The following is a 26129-nucleotide window of genomic DNA, read 5'->3' on the forward strand; positions in this document are numbered from 1 at the left end:
GGGGAGGCAGGGTTGGATTCTGCTGAAAATATAAATATATCTTGGAATCTTTGTGGAATCACTGAGAGATTTTAAGCAGGGTAAGCAGGGTAAGCAACTCATCCTGGTTTGCCCAGGACAGTCCTGATTTTAAAACTCCAAGTCCCAAGTCTGGGGAACCCCTTCAGTCCTGGGTAAACTGGGATGGTTGATTACCTTGCAGAGGATGGACAGGAAAGGTCACTGTGGAAGCCTCAGGGTGATGCAATGGAGTGGGTAGGATGGGAGGCAGGCAAATCTGTAAGGAGATTATTGCATTGATTCAGGTGAGGGATGACATAAAAAACAATGTATTAATCAAGGCACTTAGCAGTGAGGACCAAGAGGAGTGGCTATATCTAAAACAGGAAGTAGAGACAATTAAACTTGATCATGTTTTTTACTAGGGTAGGGGGAGGAGAAAAGAATAAAGAATAATCTGAATCCTTGTTTTCTGACTTGTTAATTAGCATCATAAATAAGACTAAAAAAAGTGCTACTGTTGGAAGTGCTAAAAAGAAAGTAAATTATACCTATGATGCTCCTTCTATATAAGCAAACATCATCCTGAGTGCTTTATATAAAGTATCTCATTTAATGTGCATAACAACTATGGCCTAGGAGAATGTTAATTCTCCTCCAGTGTACAGGTGAGGACAGCCAAAGTAACTTACCCAAGGTCGACACAGTACTGGCATTCCCAGTCAGATATGTCTCACCCAAGGTCTTTTGCTCTTTCAATGTCAACCCCTTACACTACCCCTACTGCAGAGCAGAGCAGGGCAGAGGCAGCAGCAATTGAGCTGGGCTTTGCTGAAAGATGCTGTTTATCCATATGGAAAAGGAGGGGGAACAGAATGGCATGTGCCAGCATCCAAGGGCACAAATGAGTAAGAAGTGTTCTGGAAACCCCCAAGAATGTCTCTGTCTCTGTCTCTGTGGGACAATAAATAAATATATCTGCATATCAGAGTTAATTACTCTGGACCTTTTTATGCAGAACATCTGCAATGATGGCGAGATGCTGTCTCCTATCTTGAACTGCTCAATGCATTTTAATTGCCCAAGTAAAATAAACAAAAATAAGCTGAATAGTGTTTTCTTCATGGGTTCTAATCTTCTTGCAAATCCCAATGGCTTGCCAGTATTTCCCAATATGGAGCTGAGTTGTGGTGCAACAAATAGGGAAAAGGAGATCTGTCCAAGTAGAGACCACCACACTCTGGATTTTATTTTCCTTTCAGGAAGACTTTTGTTTCAGGACAATAAACGGGGGTCAGAGTATTGCATTCTTATAGATGTAATTAAAATGAAAGTGGCTCCCCTCCTCCTCAGTGACTGAAGTCACTTAAATTAATCATCATTGGGCCAGTCAAGCAGGCTACAAGGGTCTCTATATGAAATGTATTTCAAGGTGTCTGCTGCAGCAGCTACAATTCAAATCTATTATGTGGTGGGGCAACAGGAACCAGACACTGGCCACACTGGCAGAGGTGCTGGATAAAAGAGGGATGTGTAACTAACAGACAGCCTGAAACAGGGCTGGGGGCATCAAGTGGACTGACACTTCAGTGCTTTTTAATTGGAACCATATACCAAGTCCAGCTTTGATTTATTTAGACATTTATTGTATTTATTACTGATGGTATAGTCTTGGAAATACCTACTCACATTTCCTTGAAGGGTATGTAACCATTCAATTCAATTAATAATAATTAATAATAATAACAAAGCAGGCTGATTTCATTTCTCTTCCCACCAGTGGGGTGGAGGTAGGGATTGGTTGTAAGATGAGACCAAGTTTGTGTAGGATTCTGAGTTCTTTCTGAGTTCTAAACCCATATTTAATTGAAGAATTATGCGTAGCATGTAACCTATTAGAATAAATGACTCTTCCTCAGTCAATTTAGACCAAAGTATGTGTGTTTTAAGGCAGTATAGTAAAGAAAAAGAAAGCCAGAGAATCCTTGGTGTAAATATACTTCACCTGACAATGACCTTGAAAAGGAACAAGAAACAAGTCTTTTTTTTTAAAAAAAGATTTTATTTATTTGTTTTTAGAGAGAGGGGAAAGGAGAAAGGGAGGGAAAGAAACATCAATGTGTGGTTGCCTCTCATGCACTCTCAACTGGGGACCTGGCGTGCAATCCAGGCATGTGCCCTGACTGGGAATCGAACCAGTGACACTTGGTTTGCAGACCAATGCTCAATCCATTGAGCCACAGCAGTCAGGGTTTAAGAAACAAGTCTTTCAGTCTATGAAATACTTTTGAAATTTTTTACCAGTTAAGAATAGGTTTAACTTCATATAACTTAGGAACTTAGGATGCTGGAACCCTGCACTTAGCCAGGTTTGGGAGGTCAGGGAGAATTTGGGGGACTACAGAGAGAAAAGACATCAACTCCTAAAGAAAAGAAAAGTGGGCTGAGTCTATAGATGCTGACCAGAGCCAAAAAAGGAAAATGCAATGTGGGGAGTTAACCCCAGACTGGAAGCAGTAAGGACTCACCACCAACTTCCAAGTTCCATGACAAGGAATGCAGTTAAGTGTGTTGGTAAAAATGTGAATTCTGGATTTTGGTGACCTTGGCTTGAATTCTGCAAGTCTTTGGGCAAATCATTTCACTCCTGTGAGTCTCGATTTCAAGTATAAAACAAAGGTAAGAATAGTACTACTTAATAGAGCTCTAAAGATTCAATGAGATGATTCATGTAAAGTGTTTAGCAGAGTCTGGCACTTAGTAACACACTAAAAGTTCACTGTTATTATTAGTAAACTTAGGCAATAAGGGAAGGAGCTGTTTTTGATCATTCTGAAATCATGCCAGTGGATGAATATGAAGGATAAGAGGAATGGTGGCAAGGAAGGTGATTTCAAATAGACAACATTCAACTTCAAAGTGAGAAAAATGTACTGTGCTCATTAGTACTACTGTAGAAGCTTTCTTGGCTGTCTGCCACTTAACCTCCCTGGAGGACTAACCAATGCCTGTCATCCCTCTCTAGTAAATGCTGCCAGAGCCCACCCCATGCTGAATGCTCCATTGTGGGCCGTTCTTCACTATAGCAGCACATTAATGGTCTTATAGTACAGTTGTAATTTTATTAAGAGTTAGTTGTATATGTTCCCAATTTCCTTCTGTTAGCTATTCTTATACTGTGTTTACATAATTTAATTTTTTAAAATTAATGAGCAATGAGTGAGAAAAAGAAGGTGGCTGCTTTAAAAAGACTCAATAAAGATAAGTTGCTAAACATATTGTAAATAGGTGAGAACAGATAACTGTCAAGATTGGACAAAGTTATAAAAAAGTTAATGTTTCTACACTCAGACTCCTTTGCTACTATCTTTAAGTACTAGATCCACTTTCAAGAAACCTAAACTGGAAATCAGGGATGATGAGTCTTTGGAGTGTTTTATATTTGACATATTCATGTATTACTTTTCATAAGTCCCTGCTTTAGCACATTCCACTTTAGATTACAGTGCTCACTACTGCTCCCAGTTGAGTTGAATTGGAGCTCATTTACCACATTAGACATTTCTGTCTGCATTGGTTCATGCTCAATATATAACCAATATAGTTCATTTTATATATTCACAAATTCTTTATTATTTTAATTCCTTTTCAAAGGCATCAAGAAATTTCTTAATAATTTCTGATTCACAACTAATACCTCAAACACTAAAAAAGTGGTGCAGTTTAACAATATCTTAGAATCAGAGTCCTACTAGTTGACCACTGTTAATTATTTATTTTTAACTAATTAATTTTAATAATTTTAAAACTCCAGAGAGGTTTAAAAAATTTGAAAGGTTTGAATGTTTGAAAAAACCAAAACCCAATTTTATTAGCACTTCTCATAACCTACTTAGCAAATCTGTCACTTACAAGCACTGGTATCAATAAGTCAGACAGCCAAGTTCCAAGACAGGTTGAGTTCAGACTCAGGGGCAGGTGGTCCCTCTGCAGTGGGGTTATGTGAGTGAGAAGCTAGATACAGAAAAAGAATGCTTTGATTAGCAGGAGAGAGACTTCAATGCAGAGGTAAGCCTGCCAATGAAAGTACCAAATGATAAGCCCCTTCCCCTTCACAGAGTTTTGCCAAGGCACACTCACATTGAAGAACGTCACACCTGGTGCAGTTATGTATTTTCCAATATAAATTAGAAATGGAAACAAACAGCAAATATAAGGACAACGTACTTAATGGGGCAGCTTTGAACAATTGCAGTTAGAAAGACAGAGTTCTTCACATGATTAGTACTGATACCAGTAAATGGGATTGGATTTAAGACAAAAGATAAGAATGATGTCAGAGACACAGTTGAATGTTGGAGAGACAAAACCCAAATATTTAAAGAAGAGATTCTAGTTTCACCCCCCAAAATGATAAACTAGCTGTATCAGACCAACAACCTACCAAGAACAACTAAAAAAAGATAGATAAAAGAAAACAAAACAACTTGGTTCAAAGCATTGGGGAGCTCTCAATGCAGCCAGGGCTGTAAGGCGAAGATTCTGGAGAGAAGGGAAATGTATAGACGTGAGTCTGATATTCTGAGTTGCTTTCCCACTCTAGGCATTGGCTTTTCTGTTAGCCATAGAAGGCTAGAAGCTGAGCATAGCTTTTGGTGGTTTCATAGGCCTGGGGAGAAAAAAATGACTGGAGCCAAGATCCTGAAAAGAAAGGAAGGACAAGAAGCAAGTCCAACACTTGGCATTGCTTTTCCTTCTGAGGTAGTTGCTGATTTTTAAGAGTTACAGGATAGAGAGTTCACAAACCTGAGTAGAAATGAGTGACTAAGAGTCCAAACAGAGCTTTCAGCAGCCTCATAGTTTGAGAAGGTTAAAATCAGAAGGCAGAAACCATAAGGAGGAAAGGCCCTGGTAAGCTCCCCAGCCTTCCAGTTAGAACCCTGGAATAACTACACCTTTGGAATAAGGGTGAACCATAAATCAAACAGCTCCCACAAAGAATGACATTCAGCTTCAAAATAGCCCAACCCAAGATTTAATTAAAGTGATCTTCCTTACTCTAACTGTCCACTAGAAGTAGATGTTCTGTGAATGAAGATAATGTCAGCCAGAGCCTTCATAATTTTTCATATGTAATGTCTGGCATTCAATAAAAAAATTATGAGACATACCAGGAAACTGGATCAAGGAAAAAAGATACTAGAAGCAAACTTACAGATGGTCCAGGTATTATAGTTATCAAACCTGGATTTAAACAAAACTGATTAATATGTTCAAGGAAATATAATCAAAATGGAGAATTTTAGCAACAAACCAGAATTTGTAGAAAAGAACCAAATGGAAATTCTAGAACTAATAAATATGAGAACTGGAATTAAGAACTAACAGGTTTAAACCCCAGCAGAAGACAGAATTAGGGAATATCCAGACTAAAGTACGGAGGGAAAAATGACAGAGAATATAGAAAAAAGAAGCATAAGAAACAGGAGAAATGATAGCAGAATTTAACATATGTGCAAATGGAGTCATAGAAGAGGAGAGAAAATTGACGCAGAACTAATCTTTGAAGAAATAGTGGCCAGAATTTTCCAAAATGACAAAAGGTATTAAGCCATGAGTTCAAGAAGTGCTACAATCCCCTCCAAAGAATAAAAAAAAGACAAAAAAACCAACCACATCTAAGCATGTAGTAAAACAGCTGAAAACCAAAGATGAAGCAGCTCTAGAAAAAGACATGCTATCTTCAAAAGAGCAGCAGTGTGACTGGCATGTGACACTATGGAAGTGATGAAAGCCAGAGGCAGAGTAATGATGATGTGTTTCAAATACTGAGAGAAAATCACTGCCAGTTTATTTTTTTAAGTCCTTCAGAACTGAAGGCAAAATAAAGACAGTTTTCAGAAAAAGACTGAGAATTTTGGCCTGCAAATTTTCACCAGGAGCAGTGCTAAAGGAGTCCTTCAGGTAGAAGGAAATGACCCCTGAAGGGAAGTGGAAGTGCAGAAAGAAAGGAAGAGCAACAGAAAGGGTAAGTATATGGATAATGGTAAAGGAATATTGACTGTACAAAACAATACTAATAATGCCTTGTAGGCTAATATTTGTAAAAGTTAATTATTTGGCAACAATAATACTTAAGGTGTCAGTGGGGTGAGGAAAATTAAAGTGTTCTAAGATCCCTGCACTGTCCTGGATGTAGTAAAAGTCTCTTAGATGTTAATTTATCAGACTTCAGTAAGTTAGGATGCATGTTGTAAAAGAATGTATGTAGTAGAAGAATGTAAAACTAATAAGCTCATGGAGGTTGAAGTAACTAAATAAAGCCCTAACCCAGGCCACATACCTCCCCTGCAACAAACACTGCTGTTGTCTTAGGCCTTAATTTGGAGGGCTTTGGAGTTAACCTCTGACCCACTTCTTTGTGGTAGGCTTGGATATTACATGTACTTGATATATATATATATTTGCTCAAATTTGGGGATCACTTATCTTAATGTAGGGGTGAGTTTTAAATGACCATCAAATCCATTTCAGAAAGAAAAACCTTTGGATATTGGTATAGAGAAAAACCTAATTTTGAAAGACCCAACCATGTTTGCAGTCATGATCCCAGATCATCAGCTAGATGAGCACACCTTCCGTATTTGCATTGATTCTTGAATACATTCTACAGGGAGTTCATTAAATTTTAAAGAATAAATTAATTTTGCTTTAGATAACACATACATATCTGCCAGTGCTTATTGGTTAAATGCATGCATCTATAAATCTTATGACATACTTATTACTGACAAGCAAATAGTCTACCCTTATTCCCCATATCTTTCTAAAATAATCTGAATAAGAATCTGATGTGTTTCTATTCGTTTAAAGGCTATTTCAAAAGAGGTTCCAGTTCCCCCAATACTGCCCTAGAGAGCTGATCTCAGGAACAGTAGCTACCAATGAACAGGCTGCTCATAACGTAGATGGATCAATGCCCTTTGGAATAATATTGGCTTGCCAGTTAATAGACTTTTGATTTTCTTTACCCATTGATTAATGAAGCAGTTGTTTTGCCTTTCAATGAGAAGATAAATTAAGAAGTACTATAACTGGAGCCCACTGGGAAATAGATTGTAGTTTGGAGAACCAGTGGTAGGTATGGACACAGAGGTGGAATGGCTGACTATGCAAAGACAGTCCTGTCACCAAACTGAGGGCTAATGTGTTCAACTGAATTCAACAGACACCTATCAATGTATGATAAGTCATGTGCAAAGCCCCACTGGGGAATGGAGGGATAGATCCAAGGCACAGCCCAACTCAGACTGACTCTTCCAGAAGCAGATGTGGACATCCATAATACAGGACAGAAAATGAGCCAAACTGGGATACAAGATACTCTGGAAAAGCCAAGAAGACAGAGACAACATGCATTTGGAAGGACCAGGAAGGGCATCATGACAAGGTGGGATATGGGAGGCTGGGTGGAATTCTGATAGATACAGATGGGCAAGAAAAGCTCTTCTAGGGATGAAGAGGCAACACAAGGAGAAGTAAAGGGCCAGCTAAAAGGAAGAACTCAAGTTCCAGTGCTACTGAAATTATTAGCTGTGTGACCGTGGGCTGGTTACCTAAGTTGTCTGGACTTTGGTTTTCTCATCGAGTAAATGAAATCAGTAATAACCACCTTTACCAAATTGTTGATAAGATTCATTGAAATCTGTAAGTCTGTAAGGAATCTATCATAGTGCCTGGTACAGGGCAGACAATAGTGGAAGCTATGAAAATGATAGCAAGACTTGGAAAAAATCATTTGCCTTTCTTTTCCCTTCCTTTCCTGAAGCAAAGGCAGGGTACTGCTTTTCTGGGTTTTCTGGCTTTATGAACTCTGAGTACTTGAGCTCTTTCAAGGTAAGGTTTGTGTCTTATGCACCTTCCTATGTCTCCTGGCTTATCTCAGGCCATGGCCCATAATAGGTGCACAGCAAGTGTTCATGGGAAAAATGAGTGAATGAGTATGTCCCACCCTACTCCATCTCCTAGTGCTTTCCCACCCTTAGTTTCGTGAAGGTATTTCTCACATCCATGCCGCCTGGCATGCCCTTCCCTTTTGTCTACCTACAAACTCTCTTCATCCTTTAAAATTCAGCTCATGATTTTGTGGGCTTCTTCATTCAAGACAGAATTAGACAGAACTGATTCTTTCTCCTTAGTACTCCCATAAACCTTATACAAAACTCTACCATGACACACAGCTCATCGGCTTGAAATTGCTTCTCCATCTCCTTTAGTCCTCAAAGCCAGGCCTTATAAGCTTTATGGCTACATGGTGTCAACGGGACAAGTTATAACGTGGGGGCAGAACTTGAGAAGGCAGCAGAATCTCTCTCCATGAAGCAGGGCTCCTGTTTCCTCTGTTTATATATTTCTATCCTAAAGAAAAACTGCTATGTTTACACAATTACAGAGCAATTGGAAGTGTGACTTATGGCTTTATAATTTCTGTAGCTAATTTTATATACTCTGAAGTTTCAAAGACAATTTAATTTCTTTTCTTCTCTGAGACAAGAACTTTAAGTTGTTGCATGGGAGTAAAGAGTGCATTATGACCCAGGGGGATGACATCATGTGTCTCCCATACTGGATCTCATTCAATACATGTCAATCATTATCTGCTGACTGAACAAGTGCTCTGGTCTCTGGGTACTTCCCTGCTCATAAATTCTCAGGGGCTGCCCCACTCTTACTGGGGGGATGGTTCTTGGCTCCATGGAGGGTGTCTTCTATGGGCGGGAAGAACTTGTTTGCCTGGGGAATGCCATTTTTACCGTTGGGAGAATTCCAGGATGAGATAGATAAAGAACTGCATGGATAGAAGGGACATTCCACAGATGCTCTGACAAGAGGTGGGAAATTAACAACTCATTCTCAAAACTGATCTGAAGCCCAGATGTAGTAGTGGTGAGGGATACAGCTTTTGGGCCAGCTACCCAATTCAGCCAAAGGGCATGTACTGGCTGTAATCCTAACATGCTCAGTTTGGGAGCCCATCTTCACATAAGGAAGGTGACAACAAAAAGTGCTATCCTGGTCCTCATGGTCCAGAAAGAACAAGATGAGAAAGGAGCTAATATTTTTTGAGCATCAAAATATTGAGTTTATTATAATGCTCATGAAACCTCAATGTCCTGAGGCAGGAGAAAGTTCTGTCTGTGTTCGTAGTCAGCCCTGTATTTGACTTTCTTAGTCCAAGTTGCATTGTGTTATAATCACCTATTTCTATGTCAATTTTCCCCAAGAGATCAAGAGCCCCTTAGGGACAAGTGATTTCCCAAATACGGTATTTGACACATGAATGAATGAATGAATGAATGAATGTCTATACTAGGTACGTACACTTATTTTACCACTAGATGGCAAATATTCATCAGAAGGTCCAACTCTAAACTGTCTCAGAAACAGTCTGGTGAAAACTACATAAGTTTTTCAGTAAACTGGATGAGTCTATATAGGGAGCAATTTTTCAGGGCTGCCTATCCCTTTTCTCTATTAGCAGAGAGAAAAGCAAGTACCAGAATAGATGTGAGGGATCCAGGCTGCAGATCTCTGCTGCCATTAGCATTTGGGCAAGTCATATAAATTTTCTGAGCCTCAGTTTTCTCATCTAAAACAAAAACAAACACAAACAAACAAAATACAGTGGATTGTGGTAACCTCAGATAAACATTCATTAATATCTATGGTATCCCAGACCCTGATGCAGGTACTGGAGGTAAAGACATGACCAAGAAATACTCCTTGCCTCCAAAACAATGTTTCCCAACTCTGTAGTGAAAAACTAGTTCATTGTTGTCATTTAAAAAAATATCTAATCTGTTGCAGACTGTATTTTGGTAAAATATAATTAAAATGTAATAGTAAAAAAAGCAAAAGCAAAAGCAGACAAAACTCAGGTTCTGATATTTTTATCATTAGATTCATGGACATTGCCATAAATTGCCATTTCTGAGTGCTTATTCTTAATTAACTTTGGGGCTTAGTGCATTGTGCACCGGTTGCAGATGGCCCGTGGACAGGCACCACCCACAGGCCGCACTTTGGGCAATGCTAACTTAGGAGCTCACTCTCAGAAGAGCAGCTCACACCAGAATCCCATGAATGTTGGACAATCCACAGACAAGGTTCTGTCTTCTGCTGGGTAGTAAACACTTAAAGCATGTCGAAATACTGTTTGGTAGTTTCAAAGGTGAAGAGGGAGTGGCTGTGATCACTGCTGGAGCTTTTCTGGAGAAAGTTCTGGCCAGTCCTTTCTGATCCTTAAAGACATCAGGCCGTCCTTAGGCCCAGTGGCAGCCAACATACCAGCAGGGCCTTTGGGCACCTCCCAGACCTTCCCATGCTGTCTGGGCTTCTTGGGTCTTCCTGTTTGTGGCGTAACCCAGGTACCAAATTATCTTTGCTTTCCTCCTTGGCCATAATTCATACTCTTCTCTGAGTAAATTCTTTGGGCCACATAGGTTATAAATCTCTGACTCTGAGTAGCCTAATCCCTGAGACCAGGTCCTAATTGGGGTTTGGGGGAGCATACTGGCACCACATTGGCCTGACTCCATGAGCAGAGTCTAGACAAGCTCTTTGGTTACCAGAATGACAATAACCCACCAAGAACACAAAATGTGTCTCTTCATGTGGTATCTTTCAAAGATTCCCAAGCTTGGGTGTTTGGTTTATTTATATTCATTTCAACATAGGAATAATCAGTTTTCAAATAGATACTGCAAAAACATGGAACCATAGGACTTCCAGTCAAGATGGAGGCATAGCTAGACACACTTTGCCTCCTCGAGCAACCACAGGGAGAATTACAACTATATCTCAAAACAAATAGCAACCAGAACCATAGGGAATTGAGCTGTATGGAAGTCCAACAACCAAGGATTTAAAGAAGACACATTCACCCAGACAGGTAGGAGGGGCAGTGTCATGGAGATGGGTGCAAGGATGTGGAGACATGGTGTGGTGTGGAAAGGCAGCGGTGCTGGCAGAACAGGCAGTCCCACATTCATGTGTGGTGGATAAAAATCAGGAGGGATACCCTGGGGGTGAGTGATCCCAGTCCCAAGCCAGACCACACAGCCCAGGGTTCCAGCACTAGGAAGGTAAAGGACTATAGTTTCTGGCTGTAAATACCAGTGGGAGTTGGGGTGGTGGAACAAACTGCTAGATTTTCTGGAGGGTCTGTTTAAAGGGCCCCCAGGGATATAGAACAATCACAAGACCATTCACTCTGGGATTCACCATCAGGGCAACAGATGGAAGGGTACCAGTTGTATACAAGAAGTGGGTGAAATGACTAGAAATGAGAAGAGTGCGGGGCAAACCTTTAGAAGCCAGGCAGAGGTATTGTCCCTTCTCTGAGTCCTCCCCCCACACAGAGTCACAAAGTGATGAAGTAGGTTGCCCTGCCCTGGTGATTACCTAAGGCTCTGCCCCACACAATTTACAGGTGCCTTTTCTAAGACAGAGAGTCAAAGAAGCTCTACCTAATACACAGAAACGAACACAGGGAGGCTGCCACATTGAGGAGACCAAGAAATATGGCCCAAATGAAAGAACAGAACAGAACTCCAGAAAAGAACAGAATGAAATGGAGGTAACTAACCTATAAAATGCAGAGTTCAAAAAACTGGTGATCAGGATGCTCAGAGAACTCATTGAGTACAGCAACAACATAAAGGAATAAATGAAGTTTACACTAAGAAAAATAAAGAAAAATCTACAGGGCATCAACAGAGGAGAGGATGAAGATGAGAATCAAATCAATGATTTGGAACACAAAAAAGGAAAAAACATTCTATCGGAACAAGAGGAGGAAAAAAGAATTTAAAAAAATGGGGATAGTATAAGGGTCCTTTGGGACATCTCCAAATGTACCAACATCCAAATCATAGGGATGCCAGGAGAAGAAGAGAAAGAGCAAGAAATTGAAAATGTATTTGAAAAAAACAATGAAAGAAAACTTCCCTAATTTGATGAAAGAAATATACATACAAGCCCAGGAAGCACAGAGAGTCCCAAACAAGCTAGACCCAAAGAAGAACACACCAAGACACATCATAATTAAAATGCCAAAGGTGAAAGATAAAGAGAGAATCTTAAAAGCAGCAAGAGAAAAGCAGAGAGTTACCTACAAAGGAATCCCTGTAAGACTCTCAGTGATTTCTCAAAAGAAACTTTGCAGGTAAAAAGGGACTGGTAAGAAGTATTCAAAGTGATAAAAAGCACGGACCTACAACCCAGATTACTCTATCCAGCAAAGCTATCCTTTAGAATGGAAAGGCAGATAAAGACCTTTCCTGACAAGGTAAAGCTAAAGGAGTTCATTGTCACCGAGTCATTATTACATGGAATGTTAAAGGGACTTATTTAAGAGAAAGAAGATAAAAACTATGTACATTAAAATGGCAAGAAATTCACAACTATCAACAACTGAATCTAAAAAAAAAAACAAACTAAGCAAACAACCAGAACAGGAACAGAATCATAGGTATAGAGATCATTTTGAGGGTTATCATCAGGGAGAGGGAAGGGGGAGAATGGGGGAAAAAATACAGGGATTAAGAAGCATAATTGGTAGGTATAAAATAGACGGGGTATATCAAGAATAGTATAGAAAATATAGAAGCCACAGAACCTATATGCAAGACCCATGGACATGAACTAAGGGTCGGGGATTGCTGGAGGGAAAAGGGGTACCTGGTGGAGGGGGGATGAAGGGGAAAAAGTTGGGACAACCATAATAGCATAATCAATACATTTAAGAAATGAAACAACATTCAAAAGGCATCGAAGGCAGTACAATAAAAGGTTCACCTTCTATTCCTATTTCACAATCTGTCCCCACTTCAGAGAAAACCACCATTCATATTCTTATAAATCCTTCAAGAGAAGACAAATAAATAAATAAATCCTTCAAGAGATGTACGCATACATCTTCAAAGACATAACACAAACGGAACACTCTATAAATACTCTGCCACACTTTCTGTTTTAATTACCATATTTTTTGCACTATAAGACTCACCTGACCATAAGACGCACCTAGGTTTAGAGGAAGAAAACATGAAAAGAAGAACGGAACTAAATGGTGTACTAAAATATTTAATAAAATATAACAGAATAATATTTCAACCAGGTAAAGTGAACAGCAGTCAACAGCGGTATTACGAACCATCATCACTGTCATTAACAAATAAGGAAAGATTTTAAGGTTCAAGTACTCTTCTAGTTTTCTGGGAACCCCAAGAACTCATCATCGCTAGTGTCAGAATTTATGGGGGCCTTTAATAACAGGCATTGAGGGAGTTAAGAGGTATCACTGGTTGTAACAGTCACTGAGAGTATCACTATCCCAGTTACAGGTTCTGGCGGACTGCCTCCAGTGCCTGTTATGGCTAGTGATACCCCTTAATCCCCTCAGTGCCTGTGTTACTCCTAGAATAGTGATCCCACCATAACTCCCTTCATATACTACAAACTTCAGCATTTATGGCTGCTCACCCAGTTACTGCTGGCGTCCTCACACAGAAATCTGGTGTGCACTGGAAACAGTATGGAGGTAGACGAGACAGCTGTAGCATCTAATGGAGCCAGTAGCCAGCTGAGAACATGTTACTTCAGTTCCACCCATCTGCTTCTTGTGATTCGCAGAGCTTAAGACACAGTGATTGGTGATTGAAGGCGGTTCTACTGACACAGACCCCACCCAGTGACAAAGACAATCGGCAATTGGCACTGTGCCTCATACTCTTTATTAGCCTCAGCTGATTCGACAAATCAGGGGTTGTAGCTGGAAGTGTCAGGCAGCTCTCTGCATTCTCCTAGGTCTCAGGTGAGGGGCAGAGGCAGATGGCAACTGATCAGATGCCCCGAGATTAAGCAGTAAAGTGGGACATTTAAGCATCCCCACGGGTTTTGTGTGAGCCCACTGCTTTCTCTTCTAACAGCTGTCGCCACCGTTGACAGGTCAGGTAATACACATCATGGTCTGTGATGCAATATTTGCTCCATAAGATGTACAGACACTTCCCCCCACTTTTGGGGGAAAAAAAGTATGTCTTATGGAGCGAAAAATATGGTAAGTGATTCCTCCTATCAATGGATATTTAAGTTTTACCACGCTTTCTATTACAAACAATGTTCAATAAACAGCATGTGCTTAGGCGTATCATATCTGCACATATAAATTCCTGGATAGGAACTACTGAGTCAGAGAAATGTGCCCTCCACAAAGTTGTACCAATCTGCACTGCCACAACTGGCACATTAAAGTGTCTGTTTTTCTGTATCTCTGTCAATGTAGCTCTGTAAATTAATTTGCATTTTTGTAATTGTAAGTACAGTTGAGCATCTTAAAAAATATCTGAAAGTCATCTAATTTCCTTTTTTGAGAATGTCCATGTATTTTAATCATCCTTTCTATTGGTTTATTGGTCTTTCAAAATTGTCCCATAAGAAATCTTTATATACTAAAGAAATTAGTCCTTTGGTTATTGTATGAACTACAGATATTTTCTCCCACTTTGTCCTTCATCTTCTTTAAAGAATCTTTTTCACAGTTAAATAATGTTTTTAGTTTACTCTATCAGTATTTTATGACCTCTGGGTTTTGTAACATGCTTAGAAGGGACTTTGCTCTAGATTAGAAAAATGATTCTCTCATGTTTTCATTATTTGAAAATATTTAAATCTTTTATATATTTGGAGCTTATTTTGGTTTAAGATTGAGGTATGGAACAAAGTGTTTTTCCCACAGTTTCCAGTTGTGTCATTGTTATTTATTAAATAATCTATCTTTCCCCAACTGACTGAAATTATATTTTTTTCATATATTTAATTTAAAATGAATTTGAGTCTATTTCTGGAATTTCTAGTATTACTCTGTCTATTCATGCTATAGTTTCACACAGTTTTATTTAATGTAGTTTGATAATGTAGTTTTAATATCCGGTTTAGCTAGTCTTCTCTCCCCTCCTCCCCCCAAATTATTATTCTTATTAAGTCATTTTCTGACTATTCTTGACTATTTAGTTCTTCCATAGAATTAGTCTGTATGATTTAAAAAAATATTTGATATTTTTGGGGGCAGCACATTAAATTTACAGATTAAGTTTGGAGTACTGGTCTTTTTGTGCTATTCAGTTCCTTATCAAAATTTTGTTTATTTAAATAACATTCCTGTACATGTACAAATAGTACAAAAGGGCATATGGTGAAATATGAACACGTCTTTCATTTCTAACCTCTTGTCTCCCAGTTTTCTCTAGAGAGAACGAGTTTCTAGTGTGTGATGATAGAAATATTCTATGCATATAAAATTCTATATGCGCATATAACTATTTTACTCTGACCCACCCCCTTTATTTTTTCTCAGACAGCAGAAAGCTAGAGACACTGTTCTGCTTTTCCTGCCTAATAGCACTCACTGTGGGGCTTTCTGTATCAGTACATACAGATCTGCTTTATTCCTTTTAATCATTCCATGGCAGCCAGTCCCCTGTTGATAAAAACTTCTTCTTTCTATCATTTATTTTTATAAACAATGTTGTAATAAATATCCTTCCTCATATACCTTTGCATGAGAATATTTTCAAAAGACAAATTCCTAAATAGAGAATTACTATGTTGTGATGTAAATAAAATATACAAATAGTAATGTAAATATATTCAATGCTACTTAAATGTACACTTTAAAATTAAGATAAAAATTGTTATGTGTTTTGCCACAATAAAAATATGTACAGTTTTGATAGATAATGCCAAACTGCCCTCTAAATCTTAAGGCAATTTATTAATTATTTCTCATTTACATTTGCTATTGGTTTGCAATATTTTGACTCATTTGCTATAAGAATACATTTTTTTGTGACTTAAATAATCTGTAAATTTTGAATGAAATTGTCCCATATTTCTCTCATAGAGGCTCTCTGAAAAATTTCCAGGATTTGGTAATGCTTAGTGTAAAAACAGGGGGTGTTAGAAATTGCTGTTAAGAGTTAAAGTCTGTCTCCTTCCACCCAAGGCAGCCTGCACCGGTTTTATTAAAGGACAGGCATCACTGAGTCACTTTGGCTGCTTGTCCTACTGTGATTTTGATTAGTTTGAAGACTCAACTGAAAGCAAACAAGAGATTCATGTGACTCAAATCACACCTTTCAAATGATGTTCTAATTTCTCTATCAAGTGTCTGTGACTGAGAATCGTTAACTCCTTTCCTACATCACTTTATTGTAATCAAACACGAGTGCCCACTTCCATGCAGTCCATGGAGTTCAACCTTGAATGAGGTGGGGAGGGACAAAGGACGTATGGGTAATGACGTTAACGTAAAACAGATAAAACTGGGCACTCCCAGGGGCCTGGGAAAGTCCTGTAGGTCTTTACTGAGTGTTTCTCGAGGGCAAGTTACATCACACACTGTTCTGCCCACTGTACTGCTAAAAATTCTCTTTTTTTCTTCAAATTTTTATTAAATGTATTGAGGTGACATTGGTTCATAGGGTCATATAGGTTTTGAGTGTACATTACTATGATAACGCCCTGGCTGGTTTAGCTCAGTGGATTGAGCGTCGGCCTGTGAGCTAAGTGTCGCTGGTTCGATCTTCCAGTCAGGGTACATCAGAGAAGGAAAACTCTGATTCCAAAAAACCTCCGCTGCCTTGCGGCATACCTCTTCAGGGGAAAGGCTAAGGGAGTAAACCCCGACAGAAAATCCGGAGCCGGAGTCCCTAAGGCGGTTTGACGTTGTAGTCAACACCGGCAACTCCTGCGGCGCACCTGAACCCAAGCTGTATCGACTCCATCTTTCCCTTGGACCCTTCAGCTGCGAAGAGAGGGGGGGGTCTGCTGCATGGGCAACAGCAGACCCTCCATATCACCCTGCCCAGGCTCTGTAGCTTCAGCGTCATCACAAGATGTCGATTCAACACGGGAGGAGACAGATACCATGTCACTCCCGAGTCGGACTGCACAGCCATTCTCGGCGGTGCAGATAGACTCTTAAGAAGCTACACCATCGTCTCTCGAGACGGACGGCTGCCGCCGCCGCCGACTATGATAAATGATCTGTATATTACACTGTGTGCCCATCACCCAAAGTCAAACCATCTTCTGTCACCGTGTATTAGACCCTTTCTGCCCCCCACCCCTCTCTCCCCTGGCAATCACCACACTGCTGTCTGTGCCCATGAGTTTCAGTTTTATGTCTCACATTATGAGTGAAATCATATGGTTCTTAGCTTTTTCTGACTGACATTTTGCTTAGCATGATATTCTCAAGGTCCATTCTGATGGTTCTTCTTTTAGAAATCAAACTTACTAAATCCTTCTTTGGGCCTCTTCTCTCCATGATTTCCACTCCACATGGCAGCTGCTCAGATATGTCTCTTCTCACTCCTTACAATTCTAATACTGTCTCAGCTTTCTGGCCTTACTGCTTCCCTCACTTCTTTTGGTCTTCATTCTGAAGCAGATTTTATGTAGCACAGTTTACCTCTTCTTTAAGTTGCATTCCCACCCACTGAAACAAAGGCATTATAAATACTTTGAATTTTACTTTTTCTCTACATAAAAAGAGAAATAATGAGTTCATACTTTAAGCCAAGCACTGTGTGTGTATTATTTCATAATAAACATATGCTGCTCATATTCTCATTATCACCATTTGCAAGTGAAGAATCTAGGGCTCAGGTGACCTTCTCAAGGTCAAAGACGTAGGAAACCACATTAAGCTTACCTACTTGTCCTGTACTAATTTCATGATTCTTAAGGAATAAGGCAGCAGGTGACAAAGGCTAATAAGTGGTTTTGACAGTGCTCTCAGCCCTCATACCCTTTCTCTGATCTCTGTCTTTCCAAATTTTTATGCTTAGGTCTAGTGATGTCCTGTGGTCCCACCTTATTTGCTGAACCAGTCTCTAGAGCCAGTATTTCTCACCTAATTGACTTAGATCTGCATTTCGGGGTGCTGTTCTCATTTGTGCTGAATCTCTGTTCTGTTTAGTGCTCCTCCCTCCTTGAAGCTTGACATCCTGCCCTGAATTCTGGTCCTTTGGCTGGGGTTCCATGACTTGGTCTAATTCTTGCCAATCCACTCCTGCTCTGAAATGTCAGTCAACTTACCTCAATTTTCTTTTTTAGTATCAACTCTCCTACCCACAACTCCTGTATGGAATAATTGGCCAGGTGCTTCTTACATGGGAGTAGCCACTGGCTGGACTAGGGGTAGCTACCTAATGCAGGGGGGACCAATGCACAGATTGTCCAGTGATCAATCTGTCTTTCCAGTATTTCAACTAAGAGTCATCCAAACTGCTTAGTTTGCTATGGGAAGCCAAGAAAGAAAGTTGTATAGTCACTCTTTGGGGCCATGTGCAACATAAATAAGCAGAGACAGCAGGTCTCTCGAGAAAGGATAGGGAAAGAGACTCACAGAGAAGAGCCTAGGAAAAAACATGTGGCTCTGGGGATGTTGGAGGAGGGGTAGGGAGGGAAGAGTGACAATTTGTGATGCCTTCTAGTTATAGCTGTCTTGAGGCTTTTTTGCACTCAATATTAGCTTGTGTTCTCCTGAGTTCTACTTTCTCCCTATAATAGTTTCCTTTGTCTTTGAGTTAGTTTCACTGGATTGCTGTTACTTGCAGAGACTTCACAGGACCACTTCTTTCCTTAGGTTGGGAGGCTTGTCTACATTTCTACCCTCTGGCTGATATCCCAGGGCCTATGGGAACATCTGTTCTTGGCCATCTTTAGGCCTTCATCTGGAGGTGGCACTGAACTAGCTCCTGTGGGCATCCAGACAAGGTTGTTTGTTCCAAGGAATGGGAAGAGTGGGAGCACAGGAATAGAGTTAGAATGGGCATGGAGTTTTGTTGTGGCTCCTTTTTTTATTTGAGGTTATGGTTATTGTCCTCAAATGGTTTAAGGTCAGCTTTGGGACACAGGGTTAGGGTGTATGGGGGATGACCTTGTTGGGCAGGGGAAGAAGGGCAGGCAGAGGCAGAGCCTGGGGGATGGCAAAGAAATTGTGTCCTCAACCTATGGGCATCCCACCTCAGGCTGAGGAGTCATGTGAGGAACTTGAATCTTTAGAAACATTAACTTTTCTAGGTTCTGCAGGGGCTCTTTAGTATTAGGACAAACCCCTTATGTCACTGATGAGGAAATGGAAAACCAAGAATGAAAACATGGTAGTTATCGGTAACATCTAGTGGGCACTTTCTATGGAGTGGGCTCTGCTGCAAGCACTTTATACATATCAGCTCACTCGGTCCTCACAGTAACTATGAAGTTGTCATTATTACCATCCTCATCTCATAGGAGAGGAAAATGAGACACGGAAGGGTTAAGTAACTTGCCCAGTCACACAATTATGGAGCCTAGGAAATTTTGATTCAGACCCAATGCCTTTAGCTATTAGACAGTACTACTTCTCACAAGCACTGAAAATCACTGGAGCTTTATTTTTATAGTGTGTGTGTGTGTGTGTACTTTCTCAACCAGTTGGGACAGCTTGCCATAATCCATGGAAAGCATCAGAAATAGGCAGTGGTTTTCATTAGAGGAAAGTGATCAAATTTTAGGAGATCAATCAAGAAAAATAGAAGTTTAGTAGACATATATCATCTCTAAAGATTTAAAGAAGATGAGAAAAAAAATCTCAAACCTTTTCTGCCAGTTCCCAGGACCTTATAAACTGCTTCAATTTAAAAGAAAAAGAACACCTGCTTATTTATTGATTCATGTGCCATAGGTGGTACGATCATCCTACTGGCTGGCTTAAGTGATCTGCCAAAGCAAGGCCTCCTGAAGATGAAACAATCGATGATTATTTTAGGGCCTACCATTATCTGACCTCTCACCAGCAGGGAAGCCTTGAGTCCAGAGAAATCTAAAAGCTGGAGTTCTTTTCTCTAGTGCATTTTTTCATGAGTGAGTGGCCATTCACAGCTCATGGTTTTATGCAAGAGACATCTGTGGCTTGCTTGTCAATTAACCAATTCAGATATTTGTGGAGTGCCTACTATGTAGGAAACACTGTATTAGGTGCTGGAGATATTGAGTGGACATCTGGAAATACAAAAGACTGAGCTGATGCAGAAGGTTCTCCTCTTGCTACAAACATAGAAATTCTAGACAAAATATAACATGACAAACTTTTAATGATACTTGAGTTTAGAAAATTCCTAGATGCCCAAAATGGGAAGAAAAAGCTTAACCAGACCAATGAGCAGGACCCAGTACATGGTGACCGGTCTGGGCCCCAGAGGCTAGAGGTGGAGGTTTTTAAGTCATGTGGGCAGAGAGGGGGAGGTCTTGAGCTGGTGGGAGGTGAGATGACAGAAGACAGCACTGCATCAAGCTGGACACTTGAGGGCTGCCCTGTTTATGAACAGGGCATGAGAAAACTCTCCATCCATCACCTGAAAGGTGGCAAGGAAGTGTGACCTCCGTCCAGGCCTTTGAGTAAAATTCACCTTCAAGAAATGGAAGCTCTGGCCCATGGATGAATGCAGTCCATATCAGGCAGTGGGGAATTCCAAACTGATAAATGACATAAAAACTCAGGTGGACAAAATGAAGATACAATGTTACCCCAAGGAGACACCACAACTTGAGCACAGACTCTTTCTGGGCGGGGTGGGGGTGGGGTGGAGAAAAACGCCGTTAGAAATAAGCAAACAGTCTAAAACCAATGAGAAAACTAGTGATGGGGAGAGAGATAGCAAGTTCAATTCAAAGGAACATTAGTCCTTAAGACCCTGAGATGATAGATTAATCTGAAGGGGCAATTAAACATGTTTAAAATTGAAGAAGTAAAAGTAACTATCATGAAACAGTAGAGTGACTATGAACAGAGGCAGTGAGGAAGGCTGACAAGGGCATGCCTGCCTTCGAGGGACACCTAGCCTGTTTGGGAGAGGGAGGGGAACAGTAGTGAAGCCCAGGGTAATTCAGAAAATGGCACTTTCAAGAACTGTCACAGTCTAATGCCTGCATTTCCCTAGCTGATGCAGACATGCCTGCGAAGAAACTAATTTCCAAATAGTCACCTAAGTAACTACCTGCTTCTCCACCTGATCTGTGAATACCTGCAGCGTAGAGATAAAGTGGTCCTACATTCAACTCTCTGGTCTCATGTGCCTCACTGCCCCTCCCTCTCTCCTCTTGCCACACCAGTCTTCTCTTAGTTCTGTAAGGACAATAAACTCATTTCTACTTCAGGGTCTTTGCACATGCTGTTGCCACCATCTAGAATAATTTTTTCCTTATGCTTTTCTTTAGAGTCTCAGCTTAATGGTGACTCCGCAGGAAAATCTCTCCTGACCACCTTATCTAAAAAGATCCCTCTCTACCACTGTTCTCTATGTTACCCCCTGTTTCTTTTCACTTATAGTTTATAATTATTTGATTTTTTTCTTTCTCTCGCCTGTTAGGATGTAGACTTCATGAAGGCAGGAAATGAACTGACCGCATCATCTCTAATGACTGGCAGTTAGTAGGTGTTCAATATATTTATTGAATAAATAGATTAGTACAACTAATTGGGGGTGTAGTGTGACCTGATTCATGTCCATAGAGTGGCCCTGGGCCAGTGTGAATGATAAGAAGAGAACTGGAGGCAGGGGGATCAGAGGGCTAGTGCAACAATTTAGGCAAGAGATGAGGATGGCTGGGACTGGGCAGTGCTGATGAGGGAGTTCCTTGGGTGACTTTAAGAGAGAAAGCAGAAGTTACGGTGGGGGTAGAATTGAAAACGATGCCTAGGTTTCTAGTAAGAATAATATGGTGAATGGGGCACCATCTTTGGGCCAGAAGAGAGCAGAAAACCGGACACCTAGTACACATGCCATAAATGTGTACTTGATGAAGTAGAAATGATCTTAGTGCAACATTTTTATAACAATAAATATATAACAGCTCACTTTCTGTTCCCAGGTGTACCTACAAATGTGATCTACCATTGCCTACTGCCTCTGCATGCCTTGCGTTACACCTTTGTGACCTGCCAGGCTAACCCACGGTCCCCACCAGAGCACATTTGCCTCTGTCTCTCTGCTAAGAAGTGTGCACTGTGCCCTTTCCCCACTCTCTCCAGTCACCAGTGTCATTACTGGCAATAATACTGCTGTAATTTTTCATTAATTTTCTTGGTGTTTTGTAATTATATTAACATTGAAATTTATACTCAATGATATTATTACAATTTTCTATCACTAATTGGATTATTAGTTTGTTTATCTGTTAGAAAACCGTCAGCATAAGATTTACCTCCAACAATATCTACTGTGATTTTTAATGCCCTTGAAACTTGCAGTGAGTGATAAGTCTACAATAAGAAAATGCTGGTAAGCATATTAATGTCTTTCTTGGGAATAGAGGGCTTTTTATTTTCATCCTGGTTGGACTCAGATTCTTTGTTAAGAGTGATTGGTAGGATATAAAGTATTAAAGGCTGAGAACACTGTGTTAGTTTGTAGATGTGTTCAAACAAGTTCCCATTTATTCAGAGGACACTTTTATATTCTAGGAGGATTCACATTCCTGTTCCTTTTTATGTTTTCTTACCTGACTTACATAAAAATATAATAAATTCAATGTTATAACCATGAATTGTTTGGAAGTGAAGGGGCTCTGAAATCACTTTACCCAACTGACTTCCCAAGGAGCTGGAGAGTTCGATGTGTTGTTAGTGGAGCTCTGGAAACGGGGCTTATTTCAGAGGCTGGTGAGAGGAGTTTCTCTGTTGGGCAGTTGTGTGGGGCAGGGAAGGTGGATGGGCAGGGCCAGCTTCGTGGGTGTGAGACTGCAGACTCTCAGGGCTCCATGCTGTGAAATTCACAGCATCACCATCTTGAAATTCTTAACAAGTTTTGAACAAGGCAACTGACATTTACACAAGACCTTGGAAATTTTATACCTTGTACTGTGTACAGGTTAGGAGCCACACAGACTTGGGTATTCCCTAGCAGTTTCTTTATCTGTAAAACTGATAATATATTGTCTTCTCAAACTAGATGTGAGAGCTAAAAGTACATGTCCAGTACCCAGTGGGCCTGAAAAGGTGGTGACAGATCCTGAGATATGCTCAGTGGGATTTTTAACTACATGTACAGTATCCATAATTAACTTATTACTATAATCTAATGTTAGGAACACTGGCCACCCCGGACATGCAGACATTGCCTGTGTGGTACAGAAGCTAATCCCAAGTGTGCTGGTAATGAACACACCAAGCAAAGAATGTTTTCCTGAGGGGAACTTCCACAGGCTGAGGGTGCCATCCGTCAGTTATCAACATTTTACTGCTATGACACATGACAGAGAAGGTTCACCAGCACAACAGGTCTCAGTTTCTCACAGTTCATACATGTTTCCTGCTTTTCCAGAAGCCTCTCAAGATAGCCAATAAGTGAGACTGGAATGATCATGAAGATGCCCTTGCCCTTGACCTAAATTATTTGCAAACTTTAGTATTTCAATCATTATTTATAACAAAGGGTTTTTACCACCACACAACAGAACTTGACAAGAAAGCCTATCACAATTTCGTGCTTGAGAACTAGAAATAAGGACCCCCAGGATCCCGAACAAGGGGATTCCCTTCCACCCCCCATGACAAGTCGAAGAGACCAGGGCCAATATGGAGCCCCCCATGACTTTGCAGGTATACGTGGCTGTGCTGTAGTCTGAATGAGTGATGCCAGTTCTGAGGCATAACAGCCAGAATCAGAGAAACACTAAGTAGTTGGTCACATAGCCTTGTGATGAACAACATGCAATCTGAAAACATCTGGTTAAACATTTTTTTCTTCCAAGAATGGAGAAAAGACTTTAAATAAAATTAATAAGAAACATAAGCTAATTCCTGGGCATTTTTGGACTTTGGCACAAAAGAATTCCTCAGGGGATTATCATAGGAGGCAGGGTGACCTTTGTTGCATTCAATTTAGGGCTTGTGGGGGGCTGGGAGGCCACGTGTTTGACTTCAAGGGGAAGCACCCCAGTCAGCTATGCTCACCCTCCTGTGCTGCTCAGGACTCTGGGCGCATGTACATCATGCGTCATGGGCTCAGTGTCTCAGGAGACATGGGGCAGCCTCACAGTGGCCTGTGTTGTGAAATGACCACATTCCAAGCACAGTCCGCTCTTTATTTTTTCTTAGGTGCCTGTGGGCAGTGAGACGTGGCTGCCCGTTGAGCTCTCTCTGGCTCAAAGGGTTCTTGTGGGTACTGATGACCAAAGCTGGACTATCTCCTCTCCATGTGGCGGCCTGTGAATGGCCAGAGAAACATCGCAGCTCTTCTTCCAAGACCCCTCATCAGAAGGACAGGGTATTTCTCCTTTGTCTCTCAGTGGTATGAGTGGGTACCTAGATAATGGTACAGCTCCTGGGCCCACATAACATGGCACATGTTACCTAAAAGATGCTTCAGTCTCTAATGATTATGACTGGCTAATTTATCAAATACCTCAAGACATAGTTACAAGAGCATGTGCTGATATAAAATGTTTATTTTTGGAAATAGCAATTTTGGCTTAGACAACTTGGATGCCACTCCCTGACCCTCTCAAAGATCATAGTAAGCAAACCACAATCTACCACATTGATTCTCAGAAAACTAGAGACGTGGAGTCCCAACAATGTGGCCACAGCAGCTGCTTCTAGTACATACTGAAGAAAACACAAATGCAATCAAGGAATGACAACAAGACGGACATTGGTGCCTCTGTCCTCAACCTAATCTAAACCTTCCAGACTCAGCAAATAGATTTTGCTTCCTATGGTACCAATTTTCCAGCATATTGTACTATAAATTTCAAGCTCCTGGGAAAGAAATCTAAAGAATGCTTTGATTGCATTTCTGGTTTGGGATTGTTCTGTGATTGTTTTCCTTACCTGTTGTCGAATTTCTTCCTCCATTTTTACTGGTGAGCCCAATTCTGCAACCTGTTTGACGCCTTCACTTGCATATCCTCCATACTCCCACAGCACGTAATTCTTGGAGTGGGATCCACCAATGATTGCAGACCAGTGATTGGCTCGACCTAGGAAAGTCAATGAGGATGCAGGTGTCAGTATGGCTGTGGCTAAAGCTCAAATCCCTTAAACAATGGGCAGAAGGTGTAATTGGACAATGATTCAACCAGATCTGGCTATGCACCTGCTCAGTGTTAGGCCCTGTGCTATTCAGTGATGAACAAGACAGCCTTTATAAACAAGTAAGTCTTAGGAGTATGCAAACAGGGCAACAGTAAAGCCCCGAACAAGTCACAGAGGTGGCCCAGAATGATGACCTCCTCTTGGGAGGGTTTTCAGAGAAGGGGACAGCTGAGAGGATTTTAAAGACTGTTCAGTATTGTAAGACAGAATAGAGAGAACAAGCTATTTCTGGCAGATGAAGAAACATTAAATAACATTGTGTGTTTGGGGAACCACAAGTAATTTCATATTGCTGTGTCACAGACTGTCAAGGGAAGAGATAGGAAATGATGTTAGGGAGGTAGGTAAAAGCCTGCTCATGGATGGCCTTGTTCGAAATACTTCAGGAGTTTGGATGTCATTTGAAAGAGTCTGAAACCACTGAAGGGTTCTGAGTAAGGGAATGACATGATCGTGTTTGAATTTCAGATAAATCATCCAGGCAGCAGTGTAAAGAATGCATTAGAGGGAGCAAAATTGGAGCACAGAGCTGGAGAAGTCAGCAAGGAGCAAAAGGTCAAGGGATTGAGTGTGAAATAGGGCTAGCAATTCTGGGAAATGAGCATTGTTTTCTATAGCAGGCTTTTATGTACCTTCCAGGATTGGGGGAATGGTGGGGCGGAGTGGGGGTAGAGCAGGCAGGCTAGCCATGTTAAAGGATGGGAAGGCATCTGGGATATGAGAAAGTGATCAGTCCACTGTGATTTGGTGAGGATCATGCAGGATGATGACTGTCATGGGATACAGGTAGGAATTTATGGTTGACACAAGAGGAGAACAGAATAAGGTCTAAGTGAGACCAAGATAGATCTTAACCTGAAGATTTTTTTAAGTCCTAGGAAGAGGAAGGAGAGGAACAGAGTCAACACCAGTGTGACACTGA

The 26129-nt window shown here is 40.7% G+C and overlaps 1 protein-coding gene across 1 annotated transcript in view; it reads right to left on the minus strand.

Moving 5' to 3' along the window:
- The window catches only part of SPON1 (spondin 1), a 258983-nt gene that overhangs the window by 87342 nt on the left and 145512 nt on the right, over positions 1-26129 (minus strand). Inside the window, exon 6 of the mRNA XM_090263785.1 lies at positions 24944-25092. Coding sequence (XP_090119911.1) covers positions 24944-25092 — 149 coding nt within the window. The remainder of the gene's footprint in view (positions 1-24943; positions 25093-26129) is intronic.

The sequence above is a fragment of the Furipterus horrens genome, unplaced genomic scaffold, assembly GCF_987537825.1.
Source record: "Furipterus horrens unplaced genomic scaffold, mFurHor1.1.pri manual_scaffold_2, whole genome shotgun sequence".
Classification (NCBI taxonomy): domain Eukaryota; kingdom Metazoa; phylum Chordata; class Mammalia; order Chiroptera; family Furipteridae; genus Furipterus; species Furipterus horrens.